This window comes from Chiloscyllium punctatum, chromosome 1 (genome assembly GCF_047496795.1).
Source record: "Chiloscyllium punctatum isolate Juve2018m chromosome 1, sChiPun1.3, whole genome shotgun sequence".
Lineage (NCBI taxonomy): Eukaryota > Metazoa > Chordata > Chondrichthyes > Orectolobiformes > Hemiscylliidae > Chiloscyllium > Chiloscyllium punctatum.
Window position 1 is genome coordinate 164,004,112 of NC_092739.1, and position 19,285 is coordinate 164,023,396.

Sequence of the window (19,285 nt, forward strand, 5' to 3'; positions counted from 1 at the left end):
AATCAATGACGAGACGTTTGACCAGAGCAGAGATTAGACACAAATTGAAGCTGATGGCAATGTAAGTTAATAAAGGACATGGCACTCCACAAGCTTTGTTTTCTTTTCTTTATGACTTCCTGTCCACTTAATCAATAAAGTCAAACCGAAACCAATGAACAGTAACCGAAACCAAGAAGAGACACAGAAACATCAAACGGCACATCTTTGGTTAAAAAAACTGAGTTGTACTGACAGAGATGGATTCGAGCCTCAGCAGAGATAAATATGGATATCACAGACAAACAGACGGCCAAGAATTGTTCTGTTTGAGAGTGGAAGGATACACTTACCTGGCTCGCGATCAGAGGTTGCCTGTCATCGATATCAATCAGCACATCATCCCGGAATGAGGGACTTCGTTCATCTGCAGAGAGAGAATAGACGGTCTAAGCTAATGGCTGCCTCCAATTTACAGTCACATGAAAGCACAGGCAGTGCCACCACTGGTGGGAAGGTGGCATTACAACGTGACCAGTTTACATAGAAAGTTCCCATTCTTAATACGGGCAAAGACATTCAGGCTGGAAGAAGAAGAATGGGACTTTTTTTTTAAACTGGGTTTGGTTTTCAGTGGGACATCATGGCCCAGATATCCCTCATCCTTGAAGCTTGCATCACCTCAGTATATAGGTTAATGCTAGGAAAAGTAACTTGCTATATTGGAACATTCTGGTTGGCACTCATCAGGACACAATCACAAGAATGCCAAATCTCAAAAGCAATGACAATTTATGTCACATGGATAGGTGATTAGATTACTTACAATGTGGAAACAGGCCTTTTGGCCCAACAAGTCCACACTGACCATCCGCAGAACAACCCACCTACGTTTATCCCTTCACCTAACACTACGGGCAATTTAGCATGGCCAATTCACCTAACCTGCACATTTTTGGATTGTGGGAGGAAACCAGAGCACCTGGAGGAAAACCACACAGACACAGGGAGAATGTGCAAACTCCACACTGACAGTTGCCTGAGGCGGGAATTGAACCCGGGTCCCTGGTACTGTGCTACTGTGCCACCCATAAACATGAGTACATGAGAAAGCACATGGATTCTGATTAGTTGAGGCATTGTCGTGGAGAGTGTGTCAGGGAACAATTACCCCAAAGGAAGAATAAAGTAGAACCCTAAAGCTTTCTACAGGTTTGTGAGGAATAAAAGAATGACTAGGCTAGGAATAGGGCCAGTCAAAGACAGAAGTGGGAAGTTGTGTGTGAGGAGATCGGTGAGGTGCTAAATGAATATTTATCCTCTGTCTTCACTCAGGAAAAGAAGAATATCATAGAGGAGGAGACTGAGATACGGGTATTAGACTTGAAAGGATTGAGGTTAGTAAGGTGGAGATGTTATCAATTCTAGGAGGTGTGACAGTAGATAAGTCCCCTGGGCCGGATGCGATTTATCCAAGGATTCTCTGGGAAGCTAGGGAGGAGATGGTTGAGCCTTTGGCCTTGATCTTTGAGTCATCATTGTCTACAGATTTAGTACCAGAGGACTGGAGGATTGCACATCCTGCGCTCTTGTTCAAAAAGGGCAGCAGAGATGACCCAGGTAATTATAGACCAGTGAGCCTTATTTCTGTTGTGGACTATAAGAGATAGGATTTATAATCATCTCACAAGCAACAATTTGATTGGAGATAGTCAACATGTTTTCGTCGAAGGCGGATTGTGTCTCACAAATCTTATTGAGTTTTTTGAGAAGGTGACCAAGCATGTAGATGAGGGTAGGGCAGTTGACGTGGTATACATGGACTTCAGTAAAGCCTTTGATAAGGTTTCACATGGTAGGCTGTTGGAGAAAATGCAGAGGCATGGAATTGAGGGTGATTTAGCAGTTTGGATTAGAAACTGGCTTTCTGAAAGAAGGCAGCGAGTGGTGATTGATGGAAAATATTCAGCCTGGAGTTCGGTTACTAGTGGTGTGCCACAAGGGTCTGTTTTGGGACCACTGCTGTTTGTCATTTTTATAAATGACTTAGACGCAGGCACAGGTGGATGGATTAGTAAATTTGCAGATGACACTAAAGTCAGTGGAGTAGTGGACAGTGTGGAAGAATGTTACAGGTTTCAGGGGGACTTGGATAAACTGCAGAATTGGGCTGAGAGGTGGCAAATGGAGTTCAATGCAGATAAATGTGAGGTGATGCACTTTGGGAAGAATAACAGGAAGGCAGAATACTGGGTCAATGGAAAGATTCTTGGTAGTGTGGATGTGCACTACCAAGTACATAGATTTCATGTACATGTACATAGATTTCTGAAAGTTGCCACCCAGGTTGATAGGTTTTATTGGTAAAGGGATTAAGTTCCAGGGACGTAATGTTATGCTGCAACTATACAAAATGCTAGTGCGGTCGCACTTGGAATATTGTGTGCAGTTCTGGTTGACCCATTACAGAAAGGATGCGGAAGCATTGGAAAAGGTGCAGAGGAGATTTACCAGGATGTTGCCTGGTCTGGAGGGAAGGTCTTATGAGGAAAGGCTGAGGGGCTTGGGTCTGTCCTTATTGGAGAGAAGAAGGCTAAGAGGGGATTTGATGGAGACATACAAGATGATCAGAGGATTAGATAGGGTAGACAGTGAAAGTCTTTTTCCTAGGATGATGACATCTCCTTGTATGAGGGGGTATAGCTGCAAATTGAGGGGTGATAGATTTAAGACAGATGTCAGAGGCAGGTTCTTTACGCAGAGAGTGGTGAGGGTGTGGAATGCCCTACCTGCTAATGTAGTCAACTCAGCCACGTTAGGGAGATTTAAACAAGCCTTGGATAAGCACATGGATGATGATGGGATAGTGTAGGGGGATGGGCTTAGATTAGTTCACAGGTCAGTGCAACATTGAGGGCTGAAGGGCCTGTTCTGCGCCGTATTGTTCTATGTTCTATGTCCTAAAGTTTTTGGTTCAACTCAATATAAGGCAAATCGATTCTAATTCAACACAGAGCAGTAGAGCATAGGAAGAGGTGCCTTGGCCCACACGCCTGTGCTGAACATGATCCGAAACTAATCCTATCTGCTTCGGCATGGCCTATACCCCTCTATTCCCTGCCTGTTCATTTGTCTGTCTAAATGCCCCTTGAACATTTATATTGTCCCGGCTTCTACCACCTCCCCTGCCAGTGCATTCCAGGCACCTCGGTCGAAAAAAACCTGCCTCTCACAACACCTTTAGACATTCCCCCTCACCTTAAACCTACGGGTTGGTGACAAGTCGCCGCGGCAGATTCCCTGCCGCTGATTAGCCACTGCCAGTTCTCCACCAGCGTTTCTCCAGTGGGGTCGTTTGACCTCTGGCGACTATTCACCACCAGTAACATATATACGTACTGATTGTTTTTCCTCCCACCTGTTCTTTATTATTTCCCAGCCCCCTTTATTTATACAACTATACACTACATACTGATAAAAAGAGGTAAAATAAATATCATTTTATAGGTTTATATATATAAAAATGAGTTACAAACTTTAACCAGAAAAAGGAAATATATTTTAAAAATCTTTATAATGGCAGTAAAATCTTACATTAATATTAAACAATGAAATTTTAGTTCATTTGATAGTTATGCGCTTTTTATTTATAAAGATAAAAGCCAAAGCAATTATCGTTTTTGCTTTTAAAGCATAACCAAAATCGGTGTTGTATTGATGAGTTGCTCCAACTACAGCAATATGTCTATACATACTTTGTGCCAACTGAAAGAAACAGCCCCTAATTCTAACTTCAGGAGAGCACTGACAGCTGTCTGCTTAAAGTCACAATGGATATACTGTGGTCTGGGATTAGGTACCAAGGACGTCACCATTTCAAACATGCATACATACGTTGAACGCTGCTTATTTGGTAGAAGCATATACAATATTGGATGGTCAAAGAAGTAATCATATAATCATATTTGGTAGGGAATCTTGGATACATCATTTAGCAGAATCGACATGGTTTGTGGATGGTACGTTCAACATAGCCCCTATTTTATTCTCTCAGGTATATTGTATTTTAGCAAAAAGACTTGATGGGCTTCATCCAATATTGTATATACTTCTATTTGTGGTGGTGAACCGTCTTCAGTGGCCAATGGGCGGTGGCTAATCAGTGGTGGCGAATCTGCTGTGGCGAATGGTCCCATCCTGAAACCTACACCCCCCCCCTAGTATTTGACATTTTTACCCTGGGACAAAGTCTCCGACTGTCCACCCTATCCATGTCTCTTATAATTTTATATCCTTGTATCATGTCACTCCCCAACCACCTTCCCTCCCTACCACTGCAGCCTCCAATGCTCTCAAAAAAATCTACATTTTCCTACAGTCCTTCCTTTTCACTGGAGTATAGTTCTGCTGAGCACTTTGAAAAATTGCTTTGAAAGTCCTCCACTGCTCTTCAACTGTCCCACCATGAAGTCTTTGCTTCCAGTCTACTTTAGCCAACTCCCACCTCATCCTATTTGAGTCTCCTTTGTTTAGAACATAGAACATAGAACATAGAACAATACAGCACAGAACAGGCCCTTCGGCCCACGATGTTGTGCCGAACTTCTAACCTAGATTAAGCACCCATCCATGTACCTATCCAAATGCCGCTTAAAGGTCGCCAATGATTCTGACTCTACCACTCCCACGGGCAGCGCATTCCATGCCCCCACCACTCTCTGGGTAAAGAACCCACCCCTGACATCTCCCCTGTACCTTCCACCCTTCACCTTAAATTTATGTCCCCTTGTAACACTCTGTTGTACCCGGGGTAAAAGTTTCTGACTGTCTACTCTATCTATTCCTCTGATCATCTTATAAACCTCTATCAAGTCACCCCTCATCCTTCGCCGTTCCAACGAGAAAAGGCCGAGAACTCTCAACCTATCCTCGTACGACCTACTTTCCATTCCAGGCAACATCCTGGTAAATCTTCTCTGCACCCTCTCCAAAGCTTCCACATCTTTCCTAAAGTGAGGCGACCAGAACTGCACACAGTACTCCAACTGTGGCCTAACCAAAGTCCTGTACAGCTGCAACATCACTTCACGACTCTTGAATTCAATCCCTCTGCTAATGAACGATAATACTCCATAGGCCTTCTTACAAACTCTATCCACCTGAGTGGCAACCTTCAAAGATTAAGCACAGGACCCTAGTATTGGATTTTATCTTCACACTCTCCATCTGTATTCTAAATTCAACCATACTGTGATCGCTCCTTCTAAGAGGATCCCTAACTATGAGGTCATTAATTATTCCTGTCTCTTTACACAGGACCAGATCTAAGATAGCTTGCTCCCTTGTTGCTTCGAGAAAACTATTGCAGATGCACTCAAAGACCTCCTCCTCAAGGCTACCCCGACCAGCCAGATTCGACCAATCGACATGTAGATTAAAGATCCCCCATGATAATTGCTGTACCATTTTTACAGGCATTAGTTATTTCTTTGTTTATTGCCAGCCCCAGGAGTGATGGTCCCAGTGACCTTTTCTTTGTATGATTTCTAATTGCCACCCAATCAGATTCAACCTTATTCTCCCTTGAATCTGCATCATCTCTCAGCACTGAATCAGGAAAGGAGTAGGCCACTCACCCGTCTCAGTTGTTCAATAAGACTGTGACTATCCTTTAAACTCCAAGTTTGGCATCACTGGCTAGGCCGGCATTTACTGCCCATCCCTCATTGCCCAGTGGGGGGTTAAGAGTCAGCCATGTTGCTAAGGGCCTGGAGTCACATGTAGGCCAGACTCATAGCAATGTGGTCGACTCTTAACTGTCCTCTGGGCAATTAGGGAGTCACATGTAGGCCAGACCAGGTAAGGATGGCAGATTCCTTCCCACATTAATGAACCAGAAGATTCTTTTCTTCCCCTGAAACAATTTCATGGTCACTATGAGACTCTTTATTCCAGAATCCACTGTCTACCATGGCAGAATTTTAACATCAGATGCCAAGAACATTACTTTGGGTTTCTGGATTAATAGTCTAATGATCATACCAGAAGGTCACTGGTCTTCCCAAGTCCATTCAATGATCTTTCACCCCTTTGCTTATCAAGAAACTCTTCCTTAAACATTCTCAATGTTTCTGCTTTGATTGCCTTTCGAGGACACGAGTTCAAAACACTCAGAAAAATGGTTCTCCTGATCTCTGAGTTATGTAAATGATGGATTATTTTAACAGTGCCCTCAAGTTCTAGAATCTTATTTCTCTTTGTGGTCATTGGCCACTTCAGCAACCAGCTCTTTGGTCCCTTCATCGTTTCTATCATTTGTACAAACTTGTGGTCCCAGCACTGACCCCTGTGGCACATTAGCTACCAATCAAAAAATCTATTCTTCCTCTCTGCTTCCTGGTAACCAGCAAATCTACTGTCCATGTTTATATGTTACCCTTCACATCATGAGGTTTTATTTTCGACAATGACCTTCGACATGACCCCTTATCAAATACCTTCTGGAAATAAAAATACTCTCCATCCACTGGTTCCCCTTTATCTACTGAACAAGTTAATTCCTCAAAGGGCTCCAATAAATTAGCAAAACATGGTTTTCCTTTCACAAAAGCATGTTGACTCTGCCTTGAACTCCTCTACATGCCCTGCTGACTCACTTTCAATAATATCTTCTCTACAGCTGATGTTAAGCTAGCTGGCCTGTAGTTTCCAACCCTCAGTCTCCCTCCGTTTCTGAATAGGAAAGTCACATTCATTGTTGCTGCCCACCTTAGTTATCAACCATGATCTGGTCAGTCACTGCTACCTCTAGGTCTGAAGGGTATGGGCTCACAGCCACTCCAGAAGTACTTTGAGTCCACCTAGTGCTCATTGAGGGTGTAGGATTGAGGGTGTGCTGCACTGTCAGAGGCATTGATATTTTTGCATGCGATGTTACACAAAAACCATATCTAGCCTCTCCAGAGATCGAAAACATCTGCTGGTATTTGTAGAATTGTAGGGAAGTCCTCCATGGTGTTGTGGATAGTGTGTGTGTGTGTTTGTGTGTGTGTGTGTGTGTGTCATCACATAAACGGAAACAATCTCATTGATGAGAGACTCAGTCTCACAGAATAGAGAGAGAAAGGACACAGATGGAAGTGTCCAGGCCCGAAAATAATGGCAGCAGGGTCCCTAAATCTGCAGAGTGTGCACCACATCTCTGAAAGGTTATCAGTCCCATACCCCAGAGTTTTCAGCCCCAACCTAACTCTGGCTGTGGCTCAGTCTGTGCACTGTGACGCCTTCCTGTGTGGTAAAAACCTTGCCGCTCTCCTTGCATGTCCATTGGAAAGCCGAGAGTCCTCTTACCAGACTGCAGAGCAGCAGCAGAGTCCCTCCTCTCTGTGTAAGGATCACAGTAGAAATCTGCCAAGGACCTGATGGTGCACTGTCCTACAACAGGTCGTCTTCCAAACTGCCTGTTATCAATCACCTTGACAGTGATGGGTGGGCAGTACAGCTCCTCTTTTGGTAAACGCTGGTGGGGGGGGTGAGGGAATCAATTAAAAAAAGATTTAAAGCATCATTGAAATACCTTCAGACAGTTTCTGCCCTCCTACGTTGTTCAAAGTTACCTTCAGCAACAGCACCTCACCTTTCAAAGGCATTTTACTGCTTTCTGGACTCCAGGCAGAATTCCACAATTTCATATCGCAACTATTACTCCCATTGACTTCAGACAGCAAGGCTGAGAGAGACAGATTGCTAATCAGTTCCGGGATCAGGAGTTATGGGGAACAGGCAGGAAAGAAAGTGGAGTTGAGGATTACCAGGCCAGCCACAACCTCATGGAATGGCAGAGCAAACTCAGTGGGCTGAATGGCCTACTCTCCCTGCTTTGTCTTGTTATTAACTCCTCCGGACCCATTTCTGAAGTTGTTGCTGTCCCATTAGCATCTCCTTTGTCTTACACATTATCCCTTTCTTGATTCAACTTAGTCATAGATAGAGTCATAGAGTCCTACAGCACGAAGGCAGGCCCTTCGGCCCATACCGACCAAAATGGCCATCCACACTAACCCAATTTCCCTGCACTTGGCCCATATCCTTCTAATCCTTTCCTATCCATGTATTTGTCTAAGTGCCATGTTATTAATGGCATTTACCCACTTCCAATAGCAGCTCATTCCATATGTGCACCACCCTCTGTATAAAAAGGTTGCCCCTCAGGTTCCCTTTTATTCTTTCCCCTTGAACCTTAAACTGATGCCCTCTAGTCCTTGATTCCCCAACCCTGGGCAAATCCACCCTCTCATGATCTTATAACCTCGATAAGATTCCTCCCTCAGTTTCCCACGCTCTAAAGAAAAAGTTCTCACTTGTCCAACCTCTCCCTATAACTCAGACCGTTCAGTCCTGGCAACATCCTCGTAAATTTCTTCTGCACTCTTTCCAGTTTAATAATATCCTTCCTACAGCAAGGTGACCAAAACTGAACACAATACTCCAACTGCAGCCTCACTAACATCCTGTACAACAGCAACATCACTTCCCAACTTCTACACTCAGTGCCCTGAATAATGAAGGCCAGTGTGCCAAAAGCATTCCTCACTGCTCTGTTGACCTGTGACTCCACTTCTCCTGGGTCACAGACATTCCTTTTACCTGTTTCTACCCCTCACTATCCCAGTTGCCCTGTCCTTATACTCATGTAAAGTGAATGACACCTCTAACTTCTCCCAGTTATAATGAAAGGACATCAACTGAAATGCTAACTCTCTTCACAATTCATTTCCCCTTTATTCTTTCACGGCATATGGGCATTGCCACTGGACCAACATTTATTGCCCATTCCCAGAGGGCAATTAAGAGTCAACCACCTTGCTGTTGGCCTGGAGTCACATAGAAGGCCAGACCAGGTAAGGACAGTAGATTGAAGACCATAAGAAACAGGAACAGGAGTGGGCTGTTCGGCCATTCAATAGAATCATGGCTGATCCGACATTCCTCACATCTACTTTCCTGCCTTTTCCCGCAATCTTTGATTCCCTGACTGATCAAGCATCTATCTCAGCCTTAAATATACACAAGGACTCTGCCCCCACAGCTCTCTCTGGGCCAAGTAGTTCCAAAGACCCACAGCCCTCTGAGAAAAGAAATTCCTCCTCATCTGCGTCTTAAATTGATGCACCCTTATCCCGAAACTATGCCCTCTGGTAGTAGACTCCCCCTTGAGGGGAAGCATCCATTCTGTAAGTATCTTGCCAAGCTCCTTAAGAACCCAATATGTTTCAACAAGATCACCCCTCATGCTTCTAAACTCCACTGAGTAGATTCCTAACTGATCCCATTTTTCTTCATAGATCAGCCCTCCCATCCCAGGAATCAGTGTGGTAAACTTTCACCATACTCCCTCCATCACCTGAACTCCTTCCTCATTAAGGATTGTTGGAATACAGGGACAGCTTACCACCTCCATGAACAGAACGGACGTGCTGAAGTTTGGATTCTTCTTGGCATTTTTAATGACTGAGGACTGCACCATCTGACCTCCACACTCCACGATGAGGCTGGGAGAAGACACACTCGCTAGTTGGTAGCTCTTCAGGTTCCTCAGACCCCAGGCTAGAACCTACGGGAGATTCACAGGCCATCAATAAATGAGGACAATGGTGCGGTCCTAACTGAACCACCCTCAGACTGCGTGGCCGTAATTTGAACAGGCGAGATGAGGAGAGGCAGGAAGAGGCTGCTGTACTCTATAAGCACTAGCATGGACCCATCGGGCCGAATGGTCTGTTCCTATGCTGTAAAATTCCATGTAAGGATTACAACCTATTGTTGATTACAAAAATGAAGCTTACTGACCAGGCCAGCATTTATTGCCCATCCCTAATTACCCAGAGAGCAGTTAAGAATCAACCATGTTGCTGTGGGTCTGGAGTCACGTGTAGGCCAGACCAGGTAAGGACGGTAGTTTCCTTCCCTGAAGGACATTAGTGAACCAGATGGGTTTTCCCACCGATTGACAATGGATTCACGGTCACCACGAATTCCAGCTTTTTATTGAATTCAAGTTCTACCATCTGTCATGGCGGGATTTGAATTCAGGTCCTGAGAACATTACCGGCGATAGTACCACTAGACCACTGCCTCCCCGTTCCAGAGATGAACACACAATCCTCGAGAGACAAGGTTAATCCACCTCTGGGAATATCTAATAGTTGTACTGAAACTGAACTAGAAAAGGAATAAAGTGTAATAGGAATGGAAAATGGGAAAGACGTGTAATATTGGACAACGGGATGTGAGGATCCACTAGGAGCAGTACTGGGGTTGGTATTATCCATCATTTACAGAAACAATGCAGACTCTTGCATTCAGAAAGACAGCTTCATAATTTATGGATGACACAGCATTTGGGAGTGTAGTTGACACAGAGGAGGACTGCAATAAAATGTAGGGACACACGAATAAATGCGCAGACTGGGTACGATTGCTCCAGTCTGATCACTGATGCTTGTACATTACTTGACTGCTTTAGTCTGTGGATGGAGCATTAGTAAGAGTACACTGTATGGAAAGATGGAGTGTCAAATGGCTGACTCACAGTGAAGACTCTGGGGAAATCTTGGGACATGCTAAGACTTCTGTAAGGTTCTGAGATGTTTAAAGTTCTATAAATAAACTCTTTCAATTTAGAACCTGAGCCATAATTGCATTGTTCTGAGTAAAACCAGATAAATGACGTATGTCAAGAAACACAAACCTTACTGAATATTAACCTCAGTATAGAAATATGTGAGGCAGCGTAATTTGGTATGATTCAGAAGGAGGGTTTCAGGATGTTTGGAGAATAGATTGGGATATAGGAGCTGGGGATGTAGATGTCTACATTTCACTAACAGCACATTTTAGGAAGGCCATTGAAAAGCAAACATGACACTGGAAATCAATACTAGAATTAGAAATCATCAAAATTAAACTGAACTTGTGTAGAAATTGAATTGAATCACACCTGAACAGTTCTCGACTCTATGTTATTCAGAAAAGGAGGGAGAGGATTTGGAGGTGGTTCATAATGTGATACCAGAACTGAGAGCTTATCTTGTTCAGGACCATTTTCTCTTGAGAACTGAGGAAGACTGTGGAGGGACCTGACGTTGCAAAGCTGGAAGGGGGAATTGTTGGCAATAAAGTGGAGATGATACTGACGTTCTGGTCTGATCCTTGCTCCAGTATAAACAACCCAATCCAATCTTGTTGATCCGCCAGCGAAAGAGACAGACTTGTGAACACCCACCTCAATGGCAGTACGTTGCAGAATGGGTTTAATCCCCTGAGGCACCATGTAGATATTGGGTTCCCGCTGTGGGGGTGGGTAAGGCAGGTCTGTATCGTCCTCCTAGTGAAAGGTGGCAAAGAGAGGGAGAGAGAGAGGAATTAGTGGGGTCTGGGGAATGTCCCACTCAGTGAGGTTACGACACGCTCAAAGCCGACGTGCAAACCAGAAAAGCAGACATCTGGGGTGGGGGCAGCTGGATTAAAAAGCAGCCATCAAAGGAAATGCTCATCACTCCATCCAGGTTTGTTACTGAGCAGCACTATCCAGGTAGGACAAGACCCCCACAGCTCCCACACAGAGGCAGCATACACATGCACACTCTCACACTCACACACTCTCTCACACCCACACTCTCACACACACTCACTCACTCTCTCTCTCACATCCACACTCTCACACACACTCACACACTCTCTCACACCCACACCCTCACACACTCACTCACTCACTCTCTCACACCCACACTCTCACACACACTCACTCACTCTCTCTCTCACATCCACACTCTCACACACACTCACACACTCTCTCACACCCACACTCTCAAACACACTCACTCACTCTCTCACACCCACACTCTCACACACACTCACACACTCTCTCATACCAACACTCTCACACACACTCACTCACTCTCTCTCTCACATCCACACTCTCACACACACTCACACACTCTCTCACACCCACACTCTCTCACACACTCACACACTCTCTCACACCCACACTCTCACACTCACTCACACACTCTCTCACACCCACACTCTCACACACTCTCTCACACCCACACCCTCACACACTCACTCACTCACTCTCTCACACCCACACTCTCACACACACTCACTCACTCTCTCTCTCACACCCACACTCTCACACACACTCACACACTCTCTCACACCCACACTCTCAAACACACTCACTCACTCTCTCACACACACTCACACACTCTCTCATACCAACACTCTCACACACACTCACTCACTCTCTCTCTCACATCCACACTCTCACACACACTCACACACTCTCTCACACCCACACTCTCTCACACACTCACACACTCTCTCACACCCACACTCTCACACTCACTCACACACTCTCTCACACCCACACTCTCACACACTCACTCTCTCACACACTCACACACTCTCTCACACCCACACCCTCACACACTCACTCACTCACTCTCTCACATCCACACTCTCACACACACTCACTCACTCTCTCACATCCACACTCTCACACTCACACACTCTCTCACACCCACACTCTCACACACACTCACTCACTCTCTCTCTCACATCCACACTCTCACACACACTCACACACTCTCTCACACCCACACTCTCACACTCACTCACACACTCTCTCACACCCACACTCTCACACACTCACTCTCTCACACACTCACACACTCTCTCACACCCACACTCTCACACTCACTCACACACTCTCTCACACCCACACTCTCACACACTCACTCTCTCACACACTCACACACTCTCTCACACCCACACTCTCACACACACTCACACACTCTCTCACACCCACACTCTCACACTCACTCACACACTCTCTCACACCCACACTCTCACACACTCACTCTCTCACACACTCACACACTCTCTCACACCCACACTCTCACACACTCACTCTCTCACACACTCACACACTCTCTCACACCCACACTCTCACACTCACTCACACACTCTCTCACACCCACACTCTCACACACACTCACACACTCTCTCATACCCACACCCTCACACACACTCACTCACTCACTCACATCCACACTCTCACACTTACCCACTCTCTCACACCTATACTCTCACACACACTCACTCACACACACACTCACTCTCTCACACACTCACTCATACACTCACACACTCTCTCACACCCACACTCTCACACACACTCACACACTCTCTCACACCCACACCCTCACACACACTCACTCACTCACTCTCTCACATCCACACTCTCTCACACACTCACACACTCACTCTCTCACATCCAAACTCTCTCACACACTCACACACTCGCTCACTCTCTCACATCCACACTCTCTCACACACTCACACTCTCACATCCACACTCTCTCACACACTCACACACTCTCTCACACCCACACTCTCACACACACTCACTCAATCTCTCACATCCACACTCTCACACACACTCACACACTCACTCTCTCACACCCACACTCTCACACACACTCACTCACTCTCACACCCACACTGTCACACACACTCACACACTGACTCACTCACACCCACACTCTCACACACACTCACTCACTCTCACACCCACACTGTCACACACACTCACACACTGACTCACTCTCTCACATCCACACTCACACACTCTCTCGCACCCACACTCTCACACTCACTCACTCACTCTCTCACATCCACACTCTCACACACATTCACTCACTCTCTCACATCCACACTCTCACACTTACCCACTCTCTCACACCTATACTCTCACACACACTCACTCACACACACACTCACTCTCTCACACACTCACTCATACACTCACACACTCTCTCACACCCACACTCTCACACACACTCACACACTCTCTCACACCCACACCCTCACACACACTCACTCACTCACTCTCTCACATCCACACTCTCTCACACACTCACACACTCACTCTCTCACATCCAAACTCTCTCACACACTCACACACTCGCTCACTCTCTCACATCCACACTCTCTCACACACTCACACACTCTCTCACATCCACACTCTCTCACACACTCACACACTCTCTCACACCCACACTCTCACACACACTCACTCAATCTCTCACATCCACACTCTCACACACTCACTCTCTCACACCCACACTCTCACACACACTCACTCACTCTCACACCCACACTGTCACACACACTCACACACTGACTCACTCACACCCACACTCTCACACACACTCACTCACTCTCACACCCACACTGTCACACACACTCACACACTGACTCACTCTCTCACATCCACACTCACACACACTCTCACACTCTCACACTCACTCACTCACTCTCTCACATCCACACTCTCACACACATTCACTCACTCTCTCACACCCACACTGTCACACACACTCACACACTGACTCACTCTCTCACACCCACACTCACACACACTCACACCCACACTCTCACACACACTCACTCACACACTCTCTCACACCCACACTCTCACACATACTGACACACTCACTCACTCTCTCACACACATTGACACTCTCACGCACTCTCTCACCCCCAATCCCACACTCTCACAATCATATGCATACACTCGCTCACTCTTTCACACCCACTCCCACACTCTCTCACACCCACTCCCACAATCTCCCACACTCTCACACTCACAATGACTCACTCACACTCAGACATTCTCTCTCTCACATGCACACTGTCTCACACTCACACTGACTCTCTCTCATACTCAACCAAACTCTCTCACACACTCACTCTGACTCTCTCTCTCACACTTATTCTCTCACACCCATACTGACTCTGTCTCACACTCACTCTCTCACACCCAGTCCCAAACTCTCACACTCTGTCTCACATTCACTCTCTTGCCCCCACTCACACTCACACAATCTCTCACATCCACACTCTCATACCTACACTTCCACATAAAGTCTCACACACTCACTGTCACTCACACACTAGCGCACACACACAATCTCTGTCACACATTTACACATACACAGACACATAGAAATAAACAGACACACACACACACAAGGACAGACACACTTTTACACACAAACACAGGCACACTCACATACACATATAAACACACACACTGACACAAATGTTCAGACATGCATTTGTACTCTCACACATGCACACTGAAACACAGACACACACACAATCACACACAAACAGACACACACACAATCACACACACACAAACAGGTGCACTCACATACACACAGACACACACACAATCACATACACACACACATACAGACACACTCACATGCACTCACATACACACAGAGACACACACACACAAATTCACAAACACACACACACACATACAGACACACTCACATGCACTCACATACACACAGAGACACACACACACAAATTCACAAACACACACATACACATACAGACACACTCACATGCACTCACATACACACACAGACACAGACACACATACGCATACACACACAGACACACTCACACACATACAGACAACTCACATGCACTCACATACACATACACACAAACACACGCAATCACATACACATTTAGACACATACAGATACACACACAATCACATACACGCACACATACAGATACACACTCATACACACACACGCACTCACACACACAGACACACACGCAATCACATACACATTCAGACACATCCAGATACACACAATTACATACATGCACACATATGGACACACACACGCACTCACACACATACACACACTCACATACACACTCACACACAAACAGACATACATATACCCACTCACGTACATAAACATTCACAGACATATATACACACCGATAAACCATGGTGCTGAGAGACAGAGAGTGGAGCAGTAAAATGAAGCAAAGAGTTGATGGCAGGGGAGGTGGGGAAATGGGAACACGATGCAACCACAAACTAGATACAGAACGAGAATGAGATGGAACAGGAAGGGCAGTGGAAATGGAGGACAAAACAGTCAGAGGGGAGACATTAAATATAGAAAAAAGCAGGAAAGGTAAATGGAAGGAGAGGAAAATGGGGGAGAATGAGATACCAAGACTGACCAACAGAGAGTTAGGTATCGGAGACAATGTCTTGTTTAGTTAAAGAGTGAGGGCATGGTTATGATTTCAGGGCGGCTCAGGGAGCTATCAGGCAGGATTCATGTCACCATATACTTTCCCTCCAATTCATTGCTAGCCCAGTATATTGAGACAAGCGATGACACAGAGTATTAAAGGGTAAATACAGATACAAAGGCCTAGGAAGAAGGTGAGCAGATATACCCATCGGAGCAGACCCTCGCAGAGGAAATCCGGGACGAGGAGCTGAATTGCGAGGAGATTTGTGGAGGGAGGAAGCAGAGAGAAGATTGTTAGACCCACCAGCAAAACAAAAGGTACAGGAAACACAAAAGAGAAATAAATGCTGGAGAAATGGTGGACTCTTTCAACACGCGGCCCGCTCAAAACTGGTACACCCCTCATTCCACCATCCTCAGTCCTATATCCCTCACCCCTCATCACCCTCAGCCCTCTATCTCCCTCATCCCCCTCAGGCCTCTACCTCCCTCATCCCCCCAGCCCTCTACCTCCCTCATCTCCCTCAGCCCTCTACCTCCCTCATCCCCTTCAGCTCTTTATCTCCCTCAGCCCTCTACCTCCCTCATCCCCCTCAGCCCTCTACCTCCCTCATTCCCCTCAGCCCTCTACCTCTCTCATCCCCCCAGCCCTCTACCTCCCTCATCCCCCTCAGTCCTCTACCTCCCTCATTCCCCTCAGCCCTCTACCTCACTCATCCCCCTCAGTCCTCTACCACCCTCATTCCCCTCAGCCCTCTACATCTCTCATCTCCCTCAGCCCTCTACCTCCCTCATCCCCTTCAGCCCTCTACCTCCCTCATTTCTCCCTCAGCCCTCTACCTCTCTCATCCCCCTCAGCCCTCTACCTCCCACATTCCCTTCAGTCCTTTACCTCCTTCAGCCCTCTGCATCTCTCATCCCCCTCAGTCCTCTACCTCCCTCATTCCCCTCAGCCCTCTACATCTCTCAACCCCCTCAGCCCTCTACCTCCCTCATTTTCCCCTCAGCCCTCGACCTCCCACATTCCCTTCAGTCCTTTACCTCCTTCAGCCCTCTGCATCTCTCATCCCCCTCAGTCCTCTACCTCCCTCATTCCCCTCAGCCCTCTACATCTCTCAACCTCCTCAGCCCTCTACCTCCCTCATTTTCCCCTCAGCCCTCGACCTCCCACATTCCCCTCAGGCCTCTACCTCCCTCCTTTCGCCCTCAGCCCTCTACCTCACTCATCCCCCTCAGCCCTCTATCTCCCTCATCCCCCTCAGCCCCCTACACCCCTCATCCCCCTCAGCCCTCTACCTCCCTCATCCCCCTCAGCCCTCTACCTCCCTCCTTTTGCCCTCAGCCCTCTACCTCACTCATCCCCCTCAGCCCCCTACATCTCTCATCCCCCTAAGCCTTCTACATCCTTCTGTCCTCTCAGTCCTCCATTCCTCAACTCTCATCTACTCAATACTCCATCCATCATCCCCCTCCTGCCGTCACTCTTGCACCCCCTCAGTCATAGAGTCACACAGCAAGGAAACAGGCCCTTCGGCCCTACTTGTCTATGCTGACCCGGTTTTCTCAGCTGAACTAGTCCCATTTGCCAGCATTTTGCCCCCATCCCTCTCAACCTTTCCTATCCATGTACCTGACCTAATGTCTTTTAAATGTTAGAACTGTCCCTGCATCTACCGCTTCCTCTGGCCATTCTAACTTGCGGTCAAATGGGCTTCTTTTTGCAGCTTTCTCCACCAAGAGCAGGTGACATGGAACAGTCCAACTCCTTGGAGCGTTCCATAGCAGCGATGCCAGGCCCTTCCGGGGACAGGTAGAATCTCAATACCGTAGTGACACTTGGTGTTTGTATACCGAGTGTCTATGCACAGCTTGATGCAGCCCCACCCAAAAAGGTGGTCATCAGGGTGATGGAGACCTTGGGTACCTTCTTCCCCTGCCTTCATACATGGAGTCCCTGTGGACATGGTTTATCTTTGACCTCCAGAGAAGTGGAAGGTGAAACTTGAAATGTTAACTCTGCCTTACTCTCCCACTGTTATCCCAGAACCGCTGAGTGTCTCCTGCAATCTTTGTCCTTGTCCCTTGTCATTAAATGGTGTTACCATCACCAAATTCCCTGCTACCAACATCCTGAGGGTGGGGGGGGGGGTGGAAATGGGGGTTACCACTGACCAGAAACGCAACTGGACTAGCCATGGAAAGACAGCGAATACAAGAGCAGGTCAGAGGCTAGGAATCCCACCACGGTGAGTAACTCACCACCTTCTGACTCCCCAAGGTCGGTCCACCATCAAAAGCTTCCCATTTCTCAATCCTCCTCCCACAAAGGCCAACCTCCCATCTATAGAATCCATCTCCCAGGCTCGCTGTCAAGGAAAGGCCGCCAGCATTCCCAAAGATCCATCCCACCCTGGCAATGTTTTTCTACAACCTCTACCATCGGGGGGAAGGTACAGAAACCTGAACACACACACACACCAGCCGGTTTCATAACAGTTTCTACCCTACTATTGTTAGAATACGGAATGGACTCTCAAACCCCTCACATTCGTCTGTACCTGTGTTTTTGTTTTTGCCACTGTTTACCTATTATTTACTATCTATGCTACTTAACTCTGTGATCTGCCCACATTGCTCGCAAGACAAAGCTTTTCACTGTACCTCGGTACACGTGACAATAAATTCAATTCAAATTCAATTCTGCCACCTCTCTGTCCTTTACCCCTCCTCCCCTTCGAAAGTATATTCAATCAAAGATCTAACTCAGCCCCTCACTGTTCACCAGATTCCACAGGGAGACCACCCTCTCAGGGAAGAAATCCCTCACCAGTCCCAGTTTCGAAGCTGCCCCCACCTCCACCAAGCTTGACTCTCCCACCTGGGAGAACCATTCTCAACATCCAGAGAAACTGCTGGAGAAGCTCAGCAGATCTGGCAGCATCACTGTTTCAGGTCCAGTGAGTTCCTCCCCTTTCAGTTCTGAAGAAGGGTCATTGGACCTGAAACGTTAGCTCTGCTTTCTCACCACAGATGCTGCCAGACCTGCCGTGTTTCTCCAGCAGTTTCTGATTTTGTTTCAGATTTCCAGCATCTGCAGTTCTTTGTTTTTTTTTAAAGTTTCTCAATACCTACCCTGTTGAAACCCTTCGGGGTGGGAG

At 46.7% G+C, this 19,285-nt stretch overlaps 1 protein-coding gene across 6 annotated transcripts in view; it reads right to left on the reverse strand.

Moving 5' to 3' along the window:
* Positions 1-19,285, reverse strand: part of dysf (dysferlin, limb girdle muscular dystrophy 2B (autosomal recessive)) — a 377,035-nt gene that overhangs the window by 61,308 nt on the left and 296,442 nt on the right. For all 6 annotated transcript variants that reach the window (XM_072577935.1, XM_072577982.1, XM_072577963.1 and 3 more), the window contains 5 exons: positions 16,333-16,374; positions 11,264-11,365; positions 9,431-9,592; positions 7,330-7,498; positions 333-406 (listed from right to left, as the gene is read on the reverse strand). In XM_072577935.1, the coding sequence (XP_072434036.1) occupies positions 333-406; positions 7,330-7,498; positions 9,431-9,592; positions 11,264-11,365; positions 16,333-16,374 (549 nt within the window). The remainder of the gene's footprint in view (positions 1-332; positions 407-7,329; positions 7,499-9,430; positions 9,593-11,263; positions 11,366-16,332; positions 16,375-19,285) is intronic.